At 38.7% G+C, this 21,350-nt stretch overlaps 1 protein-coding gene across 10 annotated transcripts in view; it reads left to right on the plus strand.

Moving 5' to 3' along the window:
- Positions 1–21,350, plus strand: part of LOC103466788 (ankyrin repeat domain-containing protein SOWAHC) — a 43,885-nt gene that overhangs the window by 12,504 nt on the left and 10,031 nt on the right. For 6 of the 10 annotated variants that reach the window (XR_001776722.1, XM_017305439.1, XM_017305434.1 and 3 more), the window contains exons 4-8: positions 467–649; positions 9,707–9,751; positions 12,809–12,931; positions 13,522–13,533; positions 15,321–15,323. Coding sequence is in view for 8 of the 10 variants with exons in the window: in XM_017305439.1 (XP_017160928.1) it covers positions 467–649; positions 9,707–9,751; positions 12,809–12,931; positions 13,522–13,533; positions 15,321–15,323 (366 nt within the window). In the remaining 2 variants the exon portion in view is untranslated. Of the gene's footprint in view, positions 1–466; positions 650–9,706; positions 9,752–12,808; positions 12,932–13,521; positions 13,534–15,320; positions 15,324–20,311; positions 21,335–21,350 lie in introns of all 10 variants that reach the window. The other 4 variants (XM_017305438.1, XM_008412631.2, XR_533986.2 and 1 more) reach the window with 3 other exon arrangements.

A 21,350-nucleotide genomic window follows, 5' to 3' on the forward strand; every position in this document is an offset into this window, starting at 1 on the left:
TTTAAAATACAAACATTTCCACATAATTTTGTATTTTGGTATTTTTTAAATATTAAATGATTGGTGTTTTGATCTGTTACTCAGTACTTCAGTCCCCTTTTTACCGAATACTTTTCTTCACTCTTTATTGAGTAATTTCTTGGATGACTATTCTTTACTTGTAGCTGAGGAAATATATGTTGACGTAGTGCTACTCTTTCTTGAGTAAAATTTTTGGGTACTCTGCCCATCTCTGATTATTAACATGTTTGTCTGACTGAGCCTGAGTTTGGGTTAGGTCGGTCCACCTTACACATGCCAGAAAAAACTCCAGCTTTGGGTTTAAAACTGCATCAGAAAATTCCACTGGTTCCTTCAAAAGACGCCTTTAGTGGAAACAAACTCTCATTCTACACATTGATGTTAATCAGAACCAGTTAATCATTTTACAGTGTAGCTCTGACATGAATCTGCCTCATTTCTCCAGGCCCGTCGGTCAGCAGCGGTTCCTCAGAGAGCAGTGAGGCCTCTGGACCTGGTGATCCCTGCAGCCATGAGTGTAAGCAATCTGAGCTCCAGTGGCGATGGAGGAGACGCAAACTTCTGTGACCTCCCGTCTCCAAGGAGCGACTCCTGCTCTGTGACCAGCGAGGTGACCATCTCCAGGAGGGTGAGTGGAATAAAACGGCATCAGACACATGTTTAGATCAGAGTGTGTGTCTAACATTGCCCTGATATGTCCAGCTGTAACTTCCAAATCGAGATGGAAAACCTTGTAAATCGATTAGATCCCCTGGCTAGTGGGTTCGCGCCATTTTCAAGATAGCTGAAAACTATGTTGTTTATCCAGGTCATCGAACGCAGCTTTTTACGTGTGACAGCGCTCAAAGCAGCATTCGATGACTCGGATAAACGGCATGATTTTCAGTGTTCAGAATGTATTCTTATAAAGGCATAAAAAGCGCCATTTTGACAGAATTTTTGCCATATTTTGTGGAGTCCTGAGCCATAAACCAGTGTTTTTTGTGTGACTTTTTATCTAGATGCATGGTAAAAATGGTGATTCATTGATGCTGCGTGAAATCCTGCTTGGACACAGATTTGAAGTTGTCTTCTTCTTCTTCTTGATTTTATTGGCCGTTGGCAATCAGCAATTTGATGAACATTACCACCACCTACTGGTGAGATATGTGGGTCAGAATAGCAATATTGTGTGAATATACTTAGAAATTATGCAAAAATTATGCATATTATCTGTTTTTCACAAGAAAAAGAGTATTACTGATATACACTTTCATCAGTTTTAATACAATACTATCATGTTTTAAGTTTGTACTCCATAAGTGTTATCGTGCTTTTATTTTCTGATATTTTGCTGATCAAAATATGAACGCATACCACCATGGCTGTTCATATGGGTAGGAAAAGTAAAAAAAAATGTTATACATAAAATTATTAATAGGTTTCCCAATGAATTATGTACCTACTACTTATTACTGGATCAGTATGAAAGTATTTAAGTCAACATTGAATCAAATATTGCACCACCATTTACAATTAGTAACTCCACCTTATGAACCAATGAGAAGGAAGCAGAATCCCACTGTTAGCTTTTAGACGATATGTGATGCTGGAAAATATGCCATTAATGTACAAAACAGCTTTCCATAGAACTATCCATTTACGATATGTAGTTGTGTTCATAAATGTTCTTGTGCAGGGAGATGCAACCTTATTCATGTCTGAACAGACGCCTCAGATGTTAACGGGTCAAACTTACGGATCAAGGCCAAATAAAATAAAAAAGTAATCTCCATTATAATCCTGTAATTTTCCCCTCAGTTTCATTTATTGGTTTGTGAACGACCCTCTCTGTTGGTGTCAGCAAACACGTGTTGAGTTCAGGCTGAGTTTGAATCTCCAGCTGATTTACATGTGAATCTCATCCTGCCGGGTATCAGAGACCTAAACGGGCCCCGCCGTGTCGAGACGAACCTCTGAACTGAACAACGGCTGCCGTCCCTCTTAACAAAACGCTCATGTTCCACTTTCATCACCGTCTCCGCGGAGGGGTCACCGGGGCAACGACGAGCCCGCCGAACGACGCTGTATCATAATCATAATTCCTTTGACCCCCTTGACCCCCCGAAGTCTCCGACAACGAGGGCCACGCTGCAGAACAGAAGGCGGCGGCAGCTCCAAAATGGCTTTTTCATCAGAAACAATCAAGCGGTGGTGGCGGCGAATGAGAGGGCAGATTACATAAGGCCGGGCTCCCCATCGACAGATAAGACGCTGCAGCGCTGCGGGTATCAGTCTCATTAAAACTGCCTCACTCACACTCGCCGCCTCTCAATCCGTCCATTAGCAAAACACGATTGTTGGGAAATCTCAATTAATATGATAATGAGGGGAGAGATTTCATCACTGGTAGGGAGCTGCTGGTTTTACTGGTTCCAGCTTCGTGTGATGCTCAGAGTCCTGCTGGAGGACCGAAGTTTGAGCTTTTCCAGATCTTCAGGAGTTCATAGAGCCACATGGACAGGAATTATCCTGGGAAGCAATAGTTATTATTTACGATATGTAGTTGTGTTCATAAATGTTCTTGTGCAGAATTATAAGCGGCATTAAAGCTGCAGGATGTAACTTTTATAAAACATTTTTGTCACCATGTCATGATACTATGGTATGAGACAGATAATCTGGGAAAACATTTGAACTCCTTTGCCTTCTCCCAGTGTTCCCAGTGCTAAATAGAAACAACCAATCAGAGCCCAGAGACGGTTCTTTGCGCTGTCAATCACAATTTTGCTAATCCCTGTCCTCCTCTCCCTTCCTTGCTTCCTGCTACACTACAGCTTTTCCCAGTTAGCAGATCATGTTGTGAATGCTAAGCTAGTTAGCATAGCCACCGATGATGGCAGATAAACGATTTCTCTTGTAATGGTAACTTATTTTTACACCATTAGCACATTTAATAACAAGTACATGAGGTTAATTGACAGTGCTAAGACCTGCCTTCTGTCTCTGATTGGTTGTTTTCGGTTGGGAGCGATGCATCTCTTCATACGGCTCAGGTGGAAGGTGGAGGACATCGATCTTTTCACACATTATTTGTCTCATGCTGTCATGACATGGTGACAGTTTTAGCAAATATGTAAAAAAAACATTTTATATAAAAGTTGCGTACTGCAGCTTTAATACATAAAGGTAAAGTAGAAAGCTTAGAGCAGTTCTGCAACTAACACTTATTTTAGTAATGATTAATCTATCAATTATTCTGACAATTAATTGATTAATCAAATAAAAAATTGTTTCTGCTTCTGCAGCTTTATCGCTTTGGTCTGAATATCCTTGAATTCATTTTCATGTGTGCTTCAGTGATTATTTTAGCTATTGATTAATCAATTATTCTGGCGATTAATCGTATAAAATAACTGCTACATTCTGCAGATTTTTCATTTAGATGTGGCTGTCAGGTGAGTTACTGCTTTTAAAGCTGACAGCTGAATCCTGCGGATGTGACTTCTCCAAGTTTAAAGCACATGAGCATTTCTTTGCTGCGCCAACAGCTTGATCATGCTCTGTGGCCTCCGACTCTTTTGGCGCCTTCACTTCCCAGCATGCCTCAGTCTCAGGTTAAAACTCCACACATGCCGCTGTTTTTTCCCTCGCTCGAAGACGCTGACATGTGAGGAGTTGTCTTCTCTGATCACTGAGGAAACAGACTTGAACGGAGACAGCTGCGTTCCTGCTGCTCTCTGTGAAGTACAGAAGCAGAGTTAAAGATCCTGCAGAGGTCATGGAGGAGATCAGCAGCTCAAACTGTCAGCAGGGACTCAGCTACAATGAAAGAGAGGCAGAGACAGAGGAAGACAAGCCTGCAAGAGAAATAAAGGCACAAACCTTGGAAATGAGTCGCTTCTCATTTCTTTATACTCCAAATTAAATGGAATGACGTCTTCACACCATAAAGCAGCAGTGTCCAAACATGGGTTAAAAGGATCAAGTCAAAAGGAATTGCGTCCCTGTATATTTTAGACAAGCATTAGCAGACAATTCTAATTGAACAAGAGGAAACGGACTTAAAGAAGTCTGGTTTTCTGTTATGAAAGGGAAATTTAAATCACTGTAGATCCAAAACTTAAAATGAGTTTCATGTTATTAAAAGACAGACATCCAGTTTGCAAAATAAAGGGAAAAAATGCAGTTTATTCCCAGAAATATGATGTGGGTCACTCTCTTGTGAAAAATGCTTGCTGTATTAACCGATCATAGGTCATAGCTATGCTTCCTTGAACAGGTTAGAATATGTCTATGGAATACACAAAACAAGTTCATTACATATTATTTTTGCACAAAGTCATTTTTAGATAATGAGATTTTAATCTAGTTAGTTCTACGTATTGTGAGATCCATTCAGAATGAGCTGTTTTTGATAAGACGCCCTTATCACCTTAAATCCAAATAAACTGCTGCTTGCCAAACCCCCTCACCTCAATGTTTACGCTGCCATGTGAAAATGGCTGCAAACGGAGGTGCAATTATACAACTGAATATCTTTGAAAAGCAGAAGTAGAGCCTCCTGCATAACCAACAAGAATGCAGCAAGTGATTTCTGGATGGAAAGTCAACACCAAAACACTTGTCTTTTCTAGTAGCCATTGTACAGCGCATAGTACAGTAAAATCATCTGACCAAATGGGCTGGATTCGAATGGGGTTGCTAGGTAACGGTGCAGTGTGACTCAATTATCGGGAGGTTTTTGAAACAGCCCATTTCCAGACACCAAAAAACATAAACTTATTGTAAAAAACCAGCTAGGCGTTTTGTTTTTAAGTGCTGCGGTTGTTTTTAGAAGCAGTAAAAACCTAAATAGAAGTATATATTATTCAAAAAGTGAATTTTGCATAATAGATTCCCCTTTAAAAGTCAGAATTTGATACATACCGTAGTTTCTCCACTCATATATATATATATTTTTTTTTTATCAGTTTTCCATTCTTTACTCATTCTTTACAATAATCAGAGACCAGAAATCTGCATCTCATTTCTCTGTGCATCATAAGAAGAGCCTGGAGATCCTCAGATGATACAATCACTACTAATATACCTTCAGATGTCTGCGCCAACATCTGTGTTTCAGAAGTTTGATTTAACCTCCTCAAACTTCATTTTCACTAAACAATGGGTGAAACTCCACCTTCCCCGCTCCTAACGACCTTCTGTGGGATTATGGAGCCTCTCCAGTCATAAAGCTTAGTCCTGTGTCAGTGGACTTCATCAGAGGCTTTAATACGTTTTGATCCGGCTTTCTGGACTGTGGAGGAACGTCTCAGTTCCAGACCCGCCAAGTTGTGAAAAAACGTGAATTAATGACGAAGGTCCGGCAGCGAGCTTCTCCTCGTCATCAGGATGAGTCTGCCTCTGGTGGTGGTGCAGGATCGAATACCATCTGGGGATTTAATGAGCGGACTCACAGGCTGTTGGATGATTCTAACAGGAAGGATCAACGAGTTCAGCGCTAATTATTAGATATTTAGGTTAATTATGAGTATTTACATTTAGATCTATGGAAGTTTTCATAGAAAGCATCAAAACAAACAAACTAGCAAATAAGCTCAAATATTTAAAAGAAATGAAAGGTTTATTAAATATTAATCTAAAATGTTTAATAATAATAATAAATTTTATTTGTAATGTCCTTTTAATCTTGAGATTTAAAAGGGCTAAAAATAAAACAAGCAATTACATTTCATAAAAAATGAGAGGTTAAAATAAACATCTAAGAAGGTGGAACATATTTGCTAAAAAAATTTTGTTTCATAAAGCCCAACTTAAAAAAGTCTTAGTACACCTGAAATAAGACATTTATATTTTATACATTATCGTAATTCAACAATAAAAAAAAAAATTGTACCCTGGTCGTGGTTGTAATAGTTCAATCGTACAACTCAGAAGGAGAGATAGAAATAAAAGCCTCTTTTTGAAAATATTTCCCGACATTTTTAACGTCTGTTTTAGGAAAGAAAGCGAGAAAAAAAAAACTGATTGAAAATGGAAATCTGAAATTTTATTTTTAAGCCATACACTGCAAAAACAGTATTTTTTGTCTAGTTTTGTCTACACTTGAAATAAGACAAATCAAACTTTCATCTAACTTTCCAGCAGGATATAGGAGCTTTTTTAAAGTCAGTTTAGTGATTAGAGCATTAAAAGGTTTGAGTTTAATGGGGAAAATGTCTGCAGGTGGATATAGTACTTCCTACCAATATTTAAGAATTATTGACTCAAAACAAGTTACTACTTCTTGTTGAAAAGTTACTTGTAAATTAAATTTGTCTAATTTCTAGTCTGAGATATTTGCACTAGAAACTAGACCAAAATACTTGGTAACATTTTTTGTTTTTGCAGTGTAGTCGGGTGTCTTTATTCAATGAGAACAAGAAAAAAAAAAACTTTAAAGGTCATGTCAACCTAAAATGGAAACATCGTCAGATAAAACTCTCCCTTCTAAATGTTGCGTCTCCTCCTCCGTCGTTTTGCACCTCGACCCCTCAGGTTTTACCCCCCTTTGCTCTCTGCCTCTTTCACCCGCTCTGCAGGGCTTCCGCGCCCGGCAGCACCTTGTAAACGCCAGCAATTAGGACAGGCAATTGGCATACAAGAGAGCCACTCCTGGATGGTGATGAAGAGGAGGCAGCGGGGGGGTCTGACAGAAGATCTGAGGAGGGGGGAGGAGAAACCAGCCGACTGTGTTTTGACAGGATGAATAGACGGAGGAGTGGAAGTGGCTGGGAAAAGCTTTTGTTATGCAAAACGGAGGAAAAACTGGAAATGATTCCTGTCTCCTCCGAACTGACGGAGCTGAATTTAACATGGAGTCAGATCTGCGGGAGCTGCCATGTCTCGTGAGGGGACTCTCACCAACCACAGCAGCTGTCAGCACACGGTTTACTCTACTGAGTGTGAAGAAGCACATTTAGGGTGTGTTCACACCAGCCCTGTTTAGTCCGCTTTAATCGAACTCTACTTGGTTTTTCTAGAAAGTCTGGTTTGTTCGGGGAGGTCTGAATCCGCAATCAAACTCTGATGCGGACCAAAAACGAAAGTGAACGAAAAAAGGTGTGAAAACACCCTTAGGACACCCTAAAGCCTCGGTTCGATTGAACCGAGCCTTGCAACATTTGTTACATTTTCAGCTGCTATAGTTCACTTTCACACTGCTCTGTGTCAAACAATCCCAATCCTTTGATAAACCTGTTCCCCTCCTCGCCTGTGGGGGCGCCGCACCAAGAACCACTGAAGGAAATGACTCAAAAACTTCAGGAGACGACACTGAGCGCAGCTTCCTTCTTTTCAAAATGTAACAAAAATGGGACGCCGTCATGTTTTAGCGGTTGTAGAATTTGTTTTTTGTTTTTAGTAAAAGACCACAAATCATTTCTCCTGCAGCGCTAGACATGCACATTTGTTTTGTTGTATTTACCCAGAATGCCATGCACTATAATTCGCTTCCTGCTTTTGAAACGACCTCAGGTCTACTTGGCGTTCACATGCTTTCAAACTGAGCTAGAGTTCACTTTAATCAAACCAAAGCTGAGTATTGCAGGCCAGAGTTCACTTTTTTGGTCAGCAGTAGAGTTGAATTGCATATTCACACCAACTCAAACAAACTGGAGTTTGATTTAGGCTAGGGCTAAATCGATTTTATCAATTAATTGAATTATTAGTTTTTGATGATTTAATTTCTACTTCTGTGAACTTTTTCCCCAAATAAAACCACAGAAATAATCTCTTTCTTCAGATAAAAACTATCAAATTGAAACATTCTCAGCAAGCATTAAATCAGCAACTGTGGACGTCCAAATTCTTGTTTTCTTACCTTTAGTTCACCTCTGAAATGAGCCACAATCATTTAGTGAGACACCTCACTGAGACTGTGTTGGATTACTAATGAGGTAGAAGAAGAGCTTCTTCCTCCTCCTCCTCGTCTCCTGGGACTCCCTCCTCAGCAACACACCAACACAGTTAACGTCCATCATAACACCGGGACGCTGCAGGAAAGAGGCGATTGTTTCCTCCGTTCCCCCCCCCCCAACAATCCTCTTAGGGATTCTGTTCCAGATATTCAGGTTTCACATCATCATCATCAACACCAAAAATAAGAGGCTTCAGCTCATATCTTAAAACAAACCCAAGCAACGAGAAGAACAGCGAGTATGAGTCTGGATTGCTGCATCATCGAGTTATTCTGGATCAAATCAACAACTGAAAATAACAAAAGAACAGTTAAACCAATAAAACTGACAAAATCATTAAAACTACACATTCTAGACCCTGCCTAAAATGTGTAACTAAATTTATAACTGAAACCAATTCTAATCTAGACTGGAAACTAGTCTAGATCCAGATGTTAAAAAAACTGTTGCCATGGTGAACTCAAGATGACATAGACCAAATATTAAAACCGGTCCAAACAAATCCTGGTTCAAAATGAAAACCAAAAACATCAGCACTCATGTTACAAACCAGTACCAAACATCCATAAACTTTTAAAATTTGCCTCAATCAGAAATATAAAATTGACCAAAATTACTCACATTTCCCAAAATCAGCACGGAGGTAAATTTGAGTTCAAAACGGTTTCAATTATGTCCAAAAGTTTACTCCCAATACCACAAATTGGTAGTAAACTCCATAAAACAAACACAACAACAAACCAAACCATAAACTGCTTCAAAACCAGTTAACACCCGAAATTTTAAACATGTACAAAAAACAGTTAAAAAATGAAAGACTTGTTCAGAATGTGTACAAATATGTACAGCAGTACTAAACATCGGTAAGTTTCACTCCCAAAGCAATCTGAGTTAAAACCTAAAAAAGATCCAAAACTTAAACCAGTGAAATAAAAACAAAATACCATATTAAGCCCAAAACTAGTTAACAAACTCCTGAAAGCAGTCAAGTTTTTAAGAAGATATTTTTTTAAATAATAATTTGTGATAACCGAAACAAAACCATTGTACAAGAATATATACTTATTTGTTTTTGAACCAAAATATTTTATTGAATGATGAGAAATTTTAGCATTATGGAAAAACTTCTAAATTTGAAAAGCAGAGGAACTTATTCAATTTCTGTTGGTTTTATTTTGTCGTCAATGTTTCGCTAATGCTTTGGAGAAAATCAGAAAAATAATTTTAAGAAAAATGCATAACATTGAAAAACATTTTTAACATTTAAATTTTATTCTGGTATTCTGCATTGTTGTCATCTCAAAGGCCTCTGCACCAGCAGGGGGCGCCCAAGCACACGAGTAATCACAAAATTCTGGTTTATCGACGTTTGATTAGGAGGTCAGTGTCACTCAAAGGACAAATGAATCTTGTTTGACATTTTTATCCTAATCTAAAAACTTATTTTTAAATGAGTTTGTTATTCCAAGTGTTGTACATCATCAACACCGTCTGATGTTTTATGTTATGTTGTAATCTTTCCCATTATTATAATAATCTCAGATGTGTAATGCACATACGTTGATTCATGGATGAAATAAAGCTGATATTAACTGAGCTGTGTTGATCAATCATAGGTCATATAATGTAGAGTCGGCTCTGGTTTAATGTATTTGACTGTAAAATGTCCAAAACCAAACTGTCAACGTGTTTTAAAAAAAGCCATGAATCAGATTAAATGTTTTGGTGGGGTTGATGTTTTGCAGAGTGAAGAGGACGATACGAGGAGCGTCACTGCTTCATCTGTCTTGGTGAGTTTAAGAGAAACGGTGTGTTTGTGTGTCTTTGCACTCATTTTAATTATCTATTTAGGGTCTTTTCTGGTACATTCAACAATCTCCTGAAGACAAAAACCGCACGTAAAAACAATCGGTTTTCTGTGTTTCTAAGGTGATACTTTATCTCTGTATTTGTATAGTAAGATGCAAATATCTTGGCATACACGAAAGTCTGTTTTTGAGTGAAAACATGTTTGTGTCACAATTAATTATGAAATGAAAGTAAAAGACAAAAAAAGAGAAAGCTAACTAAAGAAAAATTCTTGGTGTTATTAACATCATTTTCCATTTAAAATGATGGAAACTTGCCACGTAAAAGCTCATCCTAAGAAATTTACAGAAAGTGTTTGGGGGGGTCCAAGTTAGTACCACTCTAACTGTGGTTTGGGGCCAAACAAAATAAATTCCAGGACCACAAATCGCCCCTGCGCCTCACTTTGGATAGCCTTTGGTTAAGTTTAGGACTAAGACATAAAGTGAGTTTAGGTTTATGGTGACGCATGTTAATGTTAATTGTTAGGTATAGAGTAAAGTAAAGGTTATTGTAATGAATGAATGAATGGAAGTCAATGCAGAGTCCTTGTAAAGATAGAAAGATGTAATGTGTGTGTGTGTGTGCGTGTGTGTGTATGCGTGTGTGTGTGYGTGTGTGTGTGTGTGTGTGTGTGTGTGTGTGTGTGAACCCTGCAGTGTAAATGTTTGCTGAGCATCTTTAGCCGCCAGCTTCCAAACAAGCTGCCCCCAAACCGTTCCCATGACGATACCCCATAATCACCGGCGTCTGGGACGCAGAGCCGGCTGCTCATTGGTTGTGACGGCCTCCCACTGCTGTCAGAGTGGAACCAGCAGGGTAACTGGAGATGAGCGGAGGTCGGCTCTGGAACCTGCTGCTGTTCAGTCAGAGAGCCGACTGCTTCTGTTACCTCACCGCAAAAACACAAAGTACTACCAAGTACTTTTATGTAGCTTCAAATAGTTTTGTCTTATTTCAAGTATTCTACCTTACTTTCATCAAGAATAGCTTTTTAAGTCAATAATTCATGAATACTGGTGAAAAGTATTAGTTCCACTGGCAGAGCTAAATAGCTAAACAATCTGCCAATGGAACAAGACTTTTACATAAAACAAGCCTCTATATCTTACTGAAAAGGTTCTTGTAAGTTAGTTTTTTTATTTATTTCAACTACTAAGATATTTGCTCTAGAAATACTTGAAACCAAAGAGAGATCCTTACCTTCACAGATATATTCTGATGTTATTTAGCTTTGTAAAATCAGTTTCAGTGTTTTTGTAAAAGTGAGCCAGCAGCGAGCGTTTGGCCCGGAGCCGCGCTGCGCTGTCGGGTTGAAGGACGGCCTCCCTCTGAGCTGCTCAGCCGCTCTAATTAACACGGAGGTATCAGGTAAACAGTGCCGCCGGCCCCACAGGCCGCTGATTAAACATCGCTAATGACATCGTGACCCTTCCTCGGTCCGAGGCCCCCGCCGGGGCTAAAGGGCAACCAGGACGAGTTTTTCTTTTCTACTCTACAGAGAAACAAATCTGCTGAAGAAGCTGCTGCAAAACCACAAACGTGTCTTAATTCACGACCTGCTTCCTTTGAATGTTGTGAATGAATCACAGCAGAAAAACAAAGGCTCCCCCATACGATGATTGCAAGCTTCCTTAATCATTGAGGAAATTACGTCACACTAGTGGAGCATGCTAATGCTAATGCTGCGTTCCAGTTTTACTGACTGAGAACTGGGAAATTCCGACTTCCCATTTAGAAAATCAACTGGAACGCCCTCGGAAGTCAGATTTCCCACTGGGAAATTGGGAGCAACTCATGTGGGATGTAATAAAGCTAGCAATGTAAAAACATAACACATTTTGGAGAGAAAAATTAATGTTGCTATAAAAATTTCTACCAAAACAGACTAGCCCAGGGCTGGGCAATCCAGGTCCTGGAGGGCCGGCGTCCTGCGTCTCTTAGATGTCTCCCTGGTCCAACACACTTGAATCCAACAGCTGAATCACCTCCTAGGTGCAGTCAGGTTCTCCAGAGTCCTGCTAATGACCTCATTATTTGACTTCGGTGTGTTGAAGTAGAGACACATCTAAAAGTTGCAGGAGACCGGCACTCGGGGCCTGGGGTTGCCCACCCCTTGACTAAACTGTTAAGTTAAAGGAGACCTATTATGCTTCTTGGAACAGGTTTGTATAGGTTTATGGGCGATACACAACGTATGCATTACATTTTTGCAAAAAATTATTCTTATATAATGAGATTTAGTCTGTTCTGTTCCTAATGTTTTGAACTGTTTTAGGGAGTCTTGGCACTTTGAATCAAAATAAGAAGCTGCTGGCCACGCCCCCAACTCAATGTTTACACTGCCATGTTACCATGGCTGCAAACAGATGCAGGGGTACATCTTTGAAAAGCAGAAGTAGAGAAGTGGTTTCTGGATGGTAAGTCAAAACCAGCTCACTAGAAGTGCTGGAACTCTGCTGGGTTTGCTAGGTGACGGGCAGAATTCTGCTGGGGTTGCTAGGTGACAGGCGGAACTCTGCTGGGGTTGCTAGGTGACGGGCAGAATTCTGCTGGGGTTGCTAGGTGACGGGCAGAATTCTCCTGGGTTTGCTAGGTGACAGGCGGAACTCTGCTGGGGTTGCTAGGTGATGGGCAGAATTCTCCTGGGGTTGCTAGGTGACGGACAGAATTCTGCTGGGGTTGCTAGGTATCGGGTTGAGCTCGGCAGGGGTCAGCAGGTCAGGGGCAGTGCCTTCTGATTTGTGACTTTACATTCTGAAGGTTTTTAAAATGACGCACCAAAAAACATGAACTTGTTGCCTAAAAACGGCTGGATCGCCTTTTTAGGTGTTTGGTCTGTTTATAGGAGCCGTAGAAGCCCCAAATGGAAGTATAAAAACTTGCAAAATGTGAATTTTCCATTTTCACGTCCCCTTTTTAAATTTGCTCTCTGAACTGAACCCTCAGCATCTCCGGGTTCATCCTCCAGGTGAGCTGAAGAACATCTTCTCTCCCAGTCTCTGTTCCACAGGGTGCAGCTGGATCCGCTGGAGAAGGACTGGCTGAGGAGTTCAGCTGTGGGGAACATGGCCGCTCAGCGCCTGCTGCTCGCTCAGGACCCTGGCCTCGTGTTGAAGAAGGTCAGCTTCTGAAACTGAACATGAACTCAGTAATTGAGTAACATTTTTACCAAACACTTTTTTATTTTAGTAATTTCTTGGAGTGCTACGTTTTACTTGAGTAAAAATATGTCAAAGTAGTGCTACTTTTACTGAAGTACAATTTTTAGGTTCTCTACGTTCCTCTGGCCAAATCTAGTTCTTATAATTTGAAAGTATATTTGTTCAATCGAGATTAAAAGAATTTAAAATCTAGATGCCTTTCTTTTGTCTAGATACTGTAACTTTCTTCAAAATCCATCTAAAGTTTTGGATCTACAGTCAATAACATCCATTTTGTACAACAAAAACCCAGATCTGACATTATTTGCTTGATTTTAGCATTTTTTCTTTTCACTCAACAAATTTGGCCCATGTGACAAAACGTTTGGACAGCCCTGCTCATCTTCGAAAATGTACACTGCTCAAAAAAATAAAGGGAACACTTAAACACTTAAGTGAACACTTAGGTGTTCCCTTTATTTTTTTAGCAGTATATTTAATGTGGAAAAAGTATTTTTCCATCCCCAATTTAACCCACATCATGTTTGTTTCCTCTCTGCTTCCCTAAGGACTTCATCACTGTGAGTAACACATAAACACTAAAATCAGTTTGTTTTAAAATAATGACAGCTGGTGTTTTAAACTTATGTAACTTTTATAAAAAATTTTTTTACATATTTGCTAAAACTATCACTACTTAATGAGACGGATAATCTGAAAAGACAGATCTCTTCTACTTCCTCCCTGAGCTATTAGTGCCGTCTGAAGAAATGCATTGTTCCCAACCAAAAACAACCAAAACAGCCAGGAGGAGGGTATTAGTGCTGTCAATCATCCCCGTGTATGTGCTGCTAAATATACTAATGGTGGAGAAAGAGCTAGATTTTTTTTCACAGATTATCTGTCTCTCTTTCTACTGTCGCGATATAGTGACAGCTTCAACAAATATGTAAAAAAACATATTTTTACTAAGAGTAGCATACTGCAGCTTTAAGTAGAAATTCACCAACTGACTGCGGTAAACATGTGAAATATCCCTTATAGTGGATCAGCTTCCTGTTACCGTGCAACCAGGCAGTGAAACTGGAAAGCTGAGCGCTTTGAGAGAATAATTGGCTTAAAGGAAATGAAATGTTCAAAGACCCGTAAACACGTCGGTAATCTGCTTATTGGAGTGAATGGAGGAGAATGCGGCGCTGCAGAGTGACGATCCTGTTAGTGTGGATAAGACGCTGCTGAGAGTCAGACAGCAGGTGAGGATGAGGAGGAGATGAGGAGGAATCTCATCAGGAAGTCAGGACGTTATTCCAACACCAGAGAGCTTAAATGAAACCAGTTTTATTCAAACGGTTCAGCGTTTAGGTGGTTAACAAAACCGATTCGTATCCAGCTCATCTTGTCTTCCTCCTGGGATCCAGACTGTTCTCCAAGTCTTTTTACTGAACAGTTCTCCAGGATTTCTAGATGCTTTTCAGAGTTTTACTTTGTTCTCAGGTTGTGTAGTTGCTAGTTACATTTACTTGGGTAACTTTGTTTTAAATGTACTTTTAGGAGTATTTTTACTACGCTGCGCTTTTTGCTTTACTTCAGGCATTTTATTTTGAAGTATCTCTTACTTGAGTAAAATTTCTGGATTTTCTACCCTCTGAATTAAAAACATGTTTTAACCAGAAATCCACCAGACACACGTTAAAGTTTCATAAGTTTTATATTTAAAAAAAAAAACTGATTTGTAACATTTTTCCTTTGTCTGATTTAGCTATTTTTTGTTACTTGTATGAATTATTGTCATTTTGGACCTTAAATGCCAAAATTTTCACTTAACTTTATATTTTGTTTAATTATTAAATGATTGATGATTTAATCAGTCACTCCATATTTCTGTAGACTTTTTACCAAATACTTTTTTACTCTTCTTTCAGTAATTTCTTGAACGGCTACTTTTTACCTTTTTTACTTACTTGTACTTGAGTAAAAATATGTTGAAGTATAATTTTCGGATACTCTTCCCACCTCTGCTTGCACCTTTTTTTCCACCCAGTTTGTCGGTTTAGCATTTTTCAGATCCTGAGCAGATTTATGATTTTGGAAAGTTTTCCAGCTTTGAAGTTGAACAGATTCTATGATTCTGAACTCATTCCTGATTCCTGACTCTATTCAAAGTGATCTGGATCAGTAGTTCTCCAGGCTTTCTGACTGTCTTTCACAGTTTGACACTGAACAGTTTTCCAACTCTTACCCAGATTTCTAAGTTGGAACAAGTTTCTAAATTTAAACAGATTCCTGAATCTGAACAGATGAGACTAAATTTCCTGTTTCTGACTTTCTCTGTTGACCTCATCTGATGGGAACCTGGATCTTCATGAAGGGGGTGAGTTGATTTTTATTGGCTGCTTTCAGACAAATCGTCTGCTGGAAATGACTGAACTTAGATTTCTGTTGTGCTGCAGGCAAAATATTGACTGCTCAAGCATCTCCACATAACCTCACTTTAAGGGTGTTTTCACACCTGATAGACTCAGTTTAATTGGTGGAGAAAGATTGCAGCCTTTGTTACATTTCAGCTGCTGTTCATACTGCACTGTGTCAAACAATCCAAACTAATAGAAAGTCCTGTTCCCCTCCTCGCCTGTGGTGGCGCTGCATCAAGAACCACTGAAAGAAAGAAGACGAAAACCTCCAAGACACTGAGCACAACTTCCTTCTTCATGAAATAGAAACAAAAGCGGAGTAGCTTCAGATTTTAGTGATTGTAGGATTTCTCTTTTGTCTTGGATAAAACACCACAAGTCATTTCTCCTGTTAGTGCTAATCTCTCACGTTTGTTTTGGTTGTATTTACCCAGAATGCCCTGCTTTTGCTTTTGGAGCAGTCTCCAGTTCACTTGGCATTCACATACGTATTAAAACCAGTTCACTTCAACCAAACCAAGATCGAGGTTTGTAGGCGGAGCAAAGTTTGCTTTTTTGGTTTAATTTTAGAGGGAGCTACTTCTCAGCGTTGGACTCAGAGGAGCTGAGAGGGGGAATCACTGGGGATTGGGCTCTGTGAGGCAGACACTTACATTGAAACAAGAAAAAAACTTTTAAATATTGAGTTAATTTCTTACTAGTTATCAAATTAAGTTTATCCAAGTAAATATATAAAGTTTAATAAGTCTTAATTCAATAACATGTAACAAATTATCTTTTTTTTTTTTTTTTAAGTTGGAGCTCCATTCTCTTTTTTCAGTGTAGAAAGTTCAGCTCTGAGGTGGAGCTTCGTCCTTGAAGGCGGGGCTAGGCCCACCCAGGCATTTTGGTTGTCATGGAGATTAAAGGGTTTCTCAAACATGAATGAATGAATTAAGGCAACATTCCTGGTATGATTTTGATGAGAGAATAAAATGATAACACGATCTAAAGCTCAATAAAGTCGATTTTACATAACACTGCTCCTTCAAAATCCGAGGTTTTATTCTTAAGTCGTATTGCCGAGCCCTAGTTTAGACAAAACAAGGCTGGTGTGAAGGGCCCCTAAAAAACGAACTCCGTCTCAGGGGAAAAGTGTGACGCCACGCCCAGTCAGGGCCCCTAAAAAACGAACTCCGTCTCAGGGGAAAAATGTGACGCCACGCCCAGTCAGGAAGTGATGCTCACACGGAGCATTTCGATGCTCTGGAGCAGAAATTACAGCATCGGTGGCGTAAACCTTGCACCACTTGAGAGCATTAGGCTCCTTTTCACGCCTGGCTGGATCAAGACGGAGGGAGTGAAATTTTCTCCTTTTTGATGGTCTCCTTCCTGCTGCGCCTCATCCTGCCCGTCACTCTGGATCCAACAGATGCTGCTGCTGGCAGGCAGTTGGCAGCTTGTGCCGGGTCACCGCCGGCAGTCCTCCCTCCTCAGAGAGGCTGATGGTGGGCCGGACCTCCTGCCGAGCCTGATGGGTGTCTGTCATGTTTCACAAACGTGTGAATGTTTGACACAGAGCGTCTTTACCTTTTACGCAAAAGCTGCAACTGACTGATGGGTCTAACGTGAATTACTGTTAAAAAATACAGGTAATGCACTGCAAAAACAGAATCTTCTTTTTTTTGTCTAGTTTCTAGTGGTAATACCTTAGTACACTTATTAGTTTTCAGCAAGATACAGGAGCTTGTTTTAATCAATAATTCCTTAATATTGATGAAAAAGTTCAAGTTCCACTAGCTGATTGTTTCATTTATAACCAGAAAAGTGAGATAATCTAAAAATTGAACTCTGAACTTTTTCATCAATATTAAGGAATTATTGACTAAAACAAGCTCCTGTATCTTTCTGAAAACTTTTTGTTATTTGAATATTAAAAAAATATACAAAATACCAGTTCTACTGGCAGATTATTTTGCTTATAACAGAAAAATGTCTTGTTAAAAGTGAAATAATCTGCCAGTTGAACTAGTACTTTTTTTAAAAATAGTGACAAAAGAAGCTCTTAATTCTTGCTGAAAAGTTACTTGTAAGATCATTTTGCCTTGTTTCAAGTGTACTAAGATATTACCACTAGAAACTAGATTAAAAATAATTTGTGTTTTTGCAGTGTAACTTTTCAGCACTTTTCAGGAGCATATTTTAGTCAATAATTCCTTAATATTGATAAAAAAAAGTTCTAGATTTATAAGCAGATGTTTCACTTACGATGACTTCTGGCAAAATATGACTTCAGCCATTGTTTTATGAAGGCAAAGATATAGTAAAGATATAGTGGATTGACATTGTACAAGTGAAATAATCTTCCAAATGAAATGGTACTTTTTCATCAATATTAAGGAATTATTTACTTAAAACAAGCTCCTATTTCTTGCTGAAAGTTACTTGTAAATTTGTTGTTGTTTTTTTACTTTAAATGCACCAGAAGCTAAATCAAAAATACTTGATAAGATTTTGTGTTTTTGCAGTGACTCCTGTGTGTAAAAACCATAAAACCCGTAAGACCGATCCAGAATACGTCTGGTGGTTTGGAAGGAAAACTTGCTGAATCAGGAGGTTTATCAGCCTAACGTGTCGCCATCGGTAACGATTACAGCAAACAGAAATGCCCACTTTAAGGCAAGATAGCCTGTGCGGTTGTGATTTAGGTGCGTAGAGGGTTTCGTGTTTGGGTCTCAGGTGGAGACACAGACTAGCCCAGCGTGTGATGCCGGGTTCGGTTAGCACCTGCTAATGAAATCTCCACCCGCTGCCCCGCCTGGCCTGTCCAGCCTCAGCAGTCGCTCTGCGTCGGGCTGCCATCACAGGACAAAACAAACCTCAATTAACCTTCCTGCAGACAACCGCAGGCTGCACCCATTTTAGCCGAACATCAGCACGGAGGAAATAAATGGATAAAAATATCAGCAGACTGCAGTGTTTGGATTGTTTGATTCGCTGCAGCAACATGAAAAGAAGGAAGTAACAAACTGTCAGAGATTGTAATTAAATTAGGAATAAAGGGTTTTTGGATTTTCCAGAAAATTAACCCTGTACCATCCAGTGTTTTATCCTGAAAACACTGGATGGGTAAGGATTAGATATTTAAGCTCCAAACTAAATATTTAGCTGGCTCACTGCTAAATATTTAGTTTGGAGCTAAATATTTAGCTAGCTAGCTCAAAGCTAACTAAATATGTAGCTTAAACTACATATTTAGCAACTTTAAAGCTAACTAAATATTTAGCTAGCTCTGAGCTAAATGCTTAGTTTGGATATACATATTTAGCTCCAAACTAAATACTCATTTAGTTTGAAGCTAAATATTTAGTTAGCTTAATTTAGTTAGAACTAACTAAATTTTTAGATAACTCAGAACTAAATATTTTTGTAGTTTGGAGCTAAATATTTTGCTTGTTCACTAAATATTTAGTTCAGCGCTGAATATTTCATTTGAAACTAAATACTTAGCTAGCTAAATTTACTTTGGAGATAAATATTTATTTAGTTAATTCAAACTGAACATTTAGTTTATAAGCTAAATATTTATTATGGAGCTGAACGTTTAGTTTGTAAACTAAACATTTCAGTTAACTAAATATTTAGCTTGCTAACTAAACATTTAGTTTGGAGATGAATATTTAGTGTGTTAATTAAAATTTAGCTTGCTAACTAAACTTTCTGTTTGCCAAAGAAACTTGCCAAACAGAAGTTTGATTTGATTAAACTTCTGTCAAGAATAAATTTATAGTTAAACTGTTTTTTTTTCCTACTTTCCTTTGGATTCATCCAGTTTGTAAGTTTAAGATTCTGAATTAGTTTTTTATCCTATTATTTAGTGTCATGTTGTGGATTTAGTTTGTAGAAATTGCTGGGATTTAAATTTAATAGAACATCTTTAAAAACTATCAGCAAGTTTAATCCTGAACTTTTCTGACATCTTAACAACAAAAATCAGTTTATCTTGAGTTTTCTAACTTCTGGATGTACTGAGCAGAAAACGATAACTTAGCATTTTAATTGAAGGTGTTTTTATTATAAAGGAGTTTGTGGTTTATCATTAGGGTCAGCTTTATTTTACTTTGTAATTAAATGTAAGTATATTTAGTATAACCAAACTGTGCAGTTCATTTGGTAAAAGTCGACCAGAATCCAAAACACACAAATTAATTACATCCTAATTTCTGCTTTTAAGTGTTTTAATAAAATGTATGTGGATTTTTAGGAAATTAAAAGAAAACTGCATGTTGTTTGTTGATGTTTACCAAAACACGCAGCAGTTTTCAGGTTTATTAACTAATCAGTGCTGATGAAGGAAGATTATTTGACAGATTGATCTGCGATCAGAAACTTTTCTGTTTTATAAACCTTGTTTCAAACGTTTTTGTTGTTCATTCGCCTTCGTATGGGACATTAAATTAACTTAATTTCTCCGTTTATTGCAGCCGTCTTGCAGTTTCAGTTATTCCTCTGGAAGTTTGCCTGAGCTTGAAATGCACAGTAGATCTTTCGGTGCTTCTGCTGACACAGGAAAAGCTTTCGGACAGACTATTTTTTATCATTTTCTGCTCCTTTCCGCTCGTCTCACAGATTCTAAAAATCGTTTCCTTCTTTCTAATGTGTTTCACATGTAGGTAATTTCTTTGTGTCCTTCACAGTCGTGCTCACACAGATTGATTAGGGGACATTAACAAACACGATTAGCAACACATTTCCATTCAGCACAATGGTGATGGGATAACCGTCCTTGAATGTGGCTCTTTAGTCGAGAATTAAATCCCACTGGGCTGAATTAAAGCTCACATTACTGCGAAGCAGTTTGTCTGTCTGCAGCTCGCAGCCAAAGCTGTTTAAACTAATTAACCATGAATTCACTTCAAAGCGGGACTTTATTGAACGAGCCGCGCTTCTCTGTCTGTCTGACACAAAGGCTGAAGCTGGAAAACGTCTTAACGGAGAAGATCGGTTCAAAGCCGAATGCAGCGGAGAGAAAAAGGCAACATTCCTGCAGCGCAGAGACGAATATTCCCATGAAGATCTGAGGAATACGAAAACTAATCATCTTTCAGGCAGTTTATTTACTGGTTTATTGATTTAAAAATCATTTCAGTAACTGTTAGCGCAATTAAAACCATTTCATTTGATTGACTTAATTGCTTTAACTACCATAAGAAGATACACATCTGCGGTTTATCGTTCTCAAAGCTGCATCTGTAGTTTTATTTTGAAGGGCATATATTATAATTTTTTACTCTTCATTCTATTCTGTTTAATCTCATAGCTCAGTTTAATTATATTTACCTTCTTGACAAAATAATTTCATAACGTAAAAAAAAAGAGAGAAATCAGCTGAACACGTGAAAGTGAAGCTAATAGCAATCATAAAGTGTACAGCTTGAATTTGGTTAAATAAAGTAACGATTTTACCAGGGAAGAGTGTCAGGAGACCTAACCACCCGGCATCTAGCTCAGTGATTTAAAAGCTCTGTGTGGTGAGATCAGTCTGTGTGTAATTTACCACGGTGCTTATAATGACAAAAATGAAACTTATTGCAGCATTCATGTAGGTGTTATGATTTCTGCTCCAGTTCTGAGCAGAAATCATTTTTACCTTGATGTGCCTTTCAAGAGCCAACATTCACTGCTTGGCAATAATAATAGATTATGCAGATCAATCTTATCGACAAGTAGTGATAAGAGAGAGGATTACACTTGTCAAACAGGATGCCTTTCTGTTTTTTACGTGCCTTCATGCCTTCTTGATTGTGAATCTGTAGACCCAACTCCTGCTGCTGGGCGCCCCCTGCTGCCCTGGAGGCCATCAGCAGCTTCTTAATTTGTGTTTGTACTCAGTTTAACTTAAAAACAGATTCACCAATTATGCTGCCATTTTACTCTCTGTACGTCTGTCAGGCGTATAGGGTTACAGGTGTGTGTTTTAGCTGACGTTCAGGTGTGTGGTTGTGTTA

Source organism: Poecilia reticulata, linkage group LG6 (genome assembly GCF_000633615.1).
Source record: "Poecilia reticulata strain Guanapo linkage group LG6, Guppy_female_1.0+MT, whole genome shotgun sequence".
Taxonomy (NCBI): Eukaryota; Metazoa; Chordata; class Actinopteri; order Cyprinodontiformes; family Poeciliidae; genus Poecilia; species Poecilia reticulata.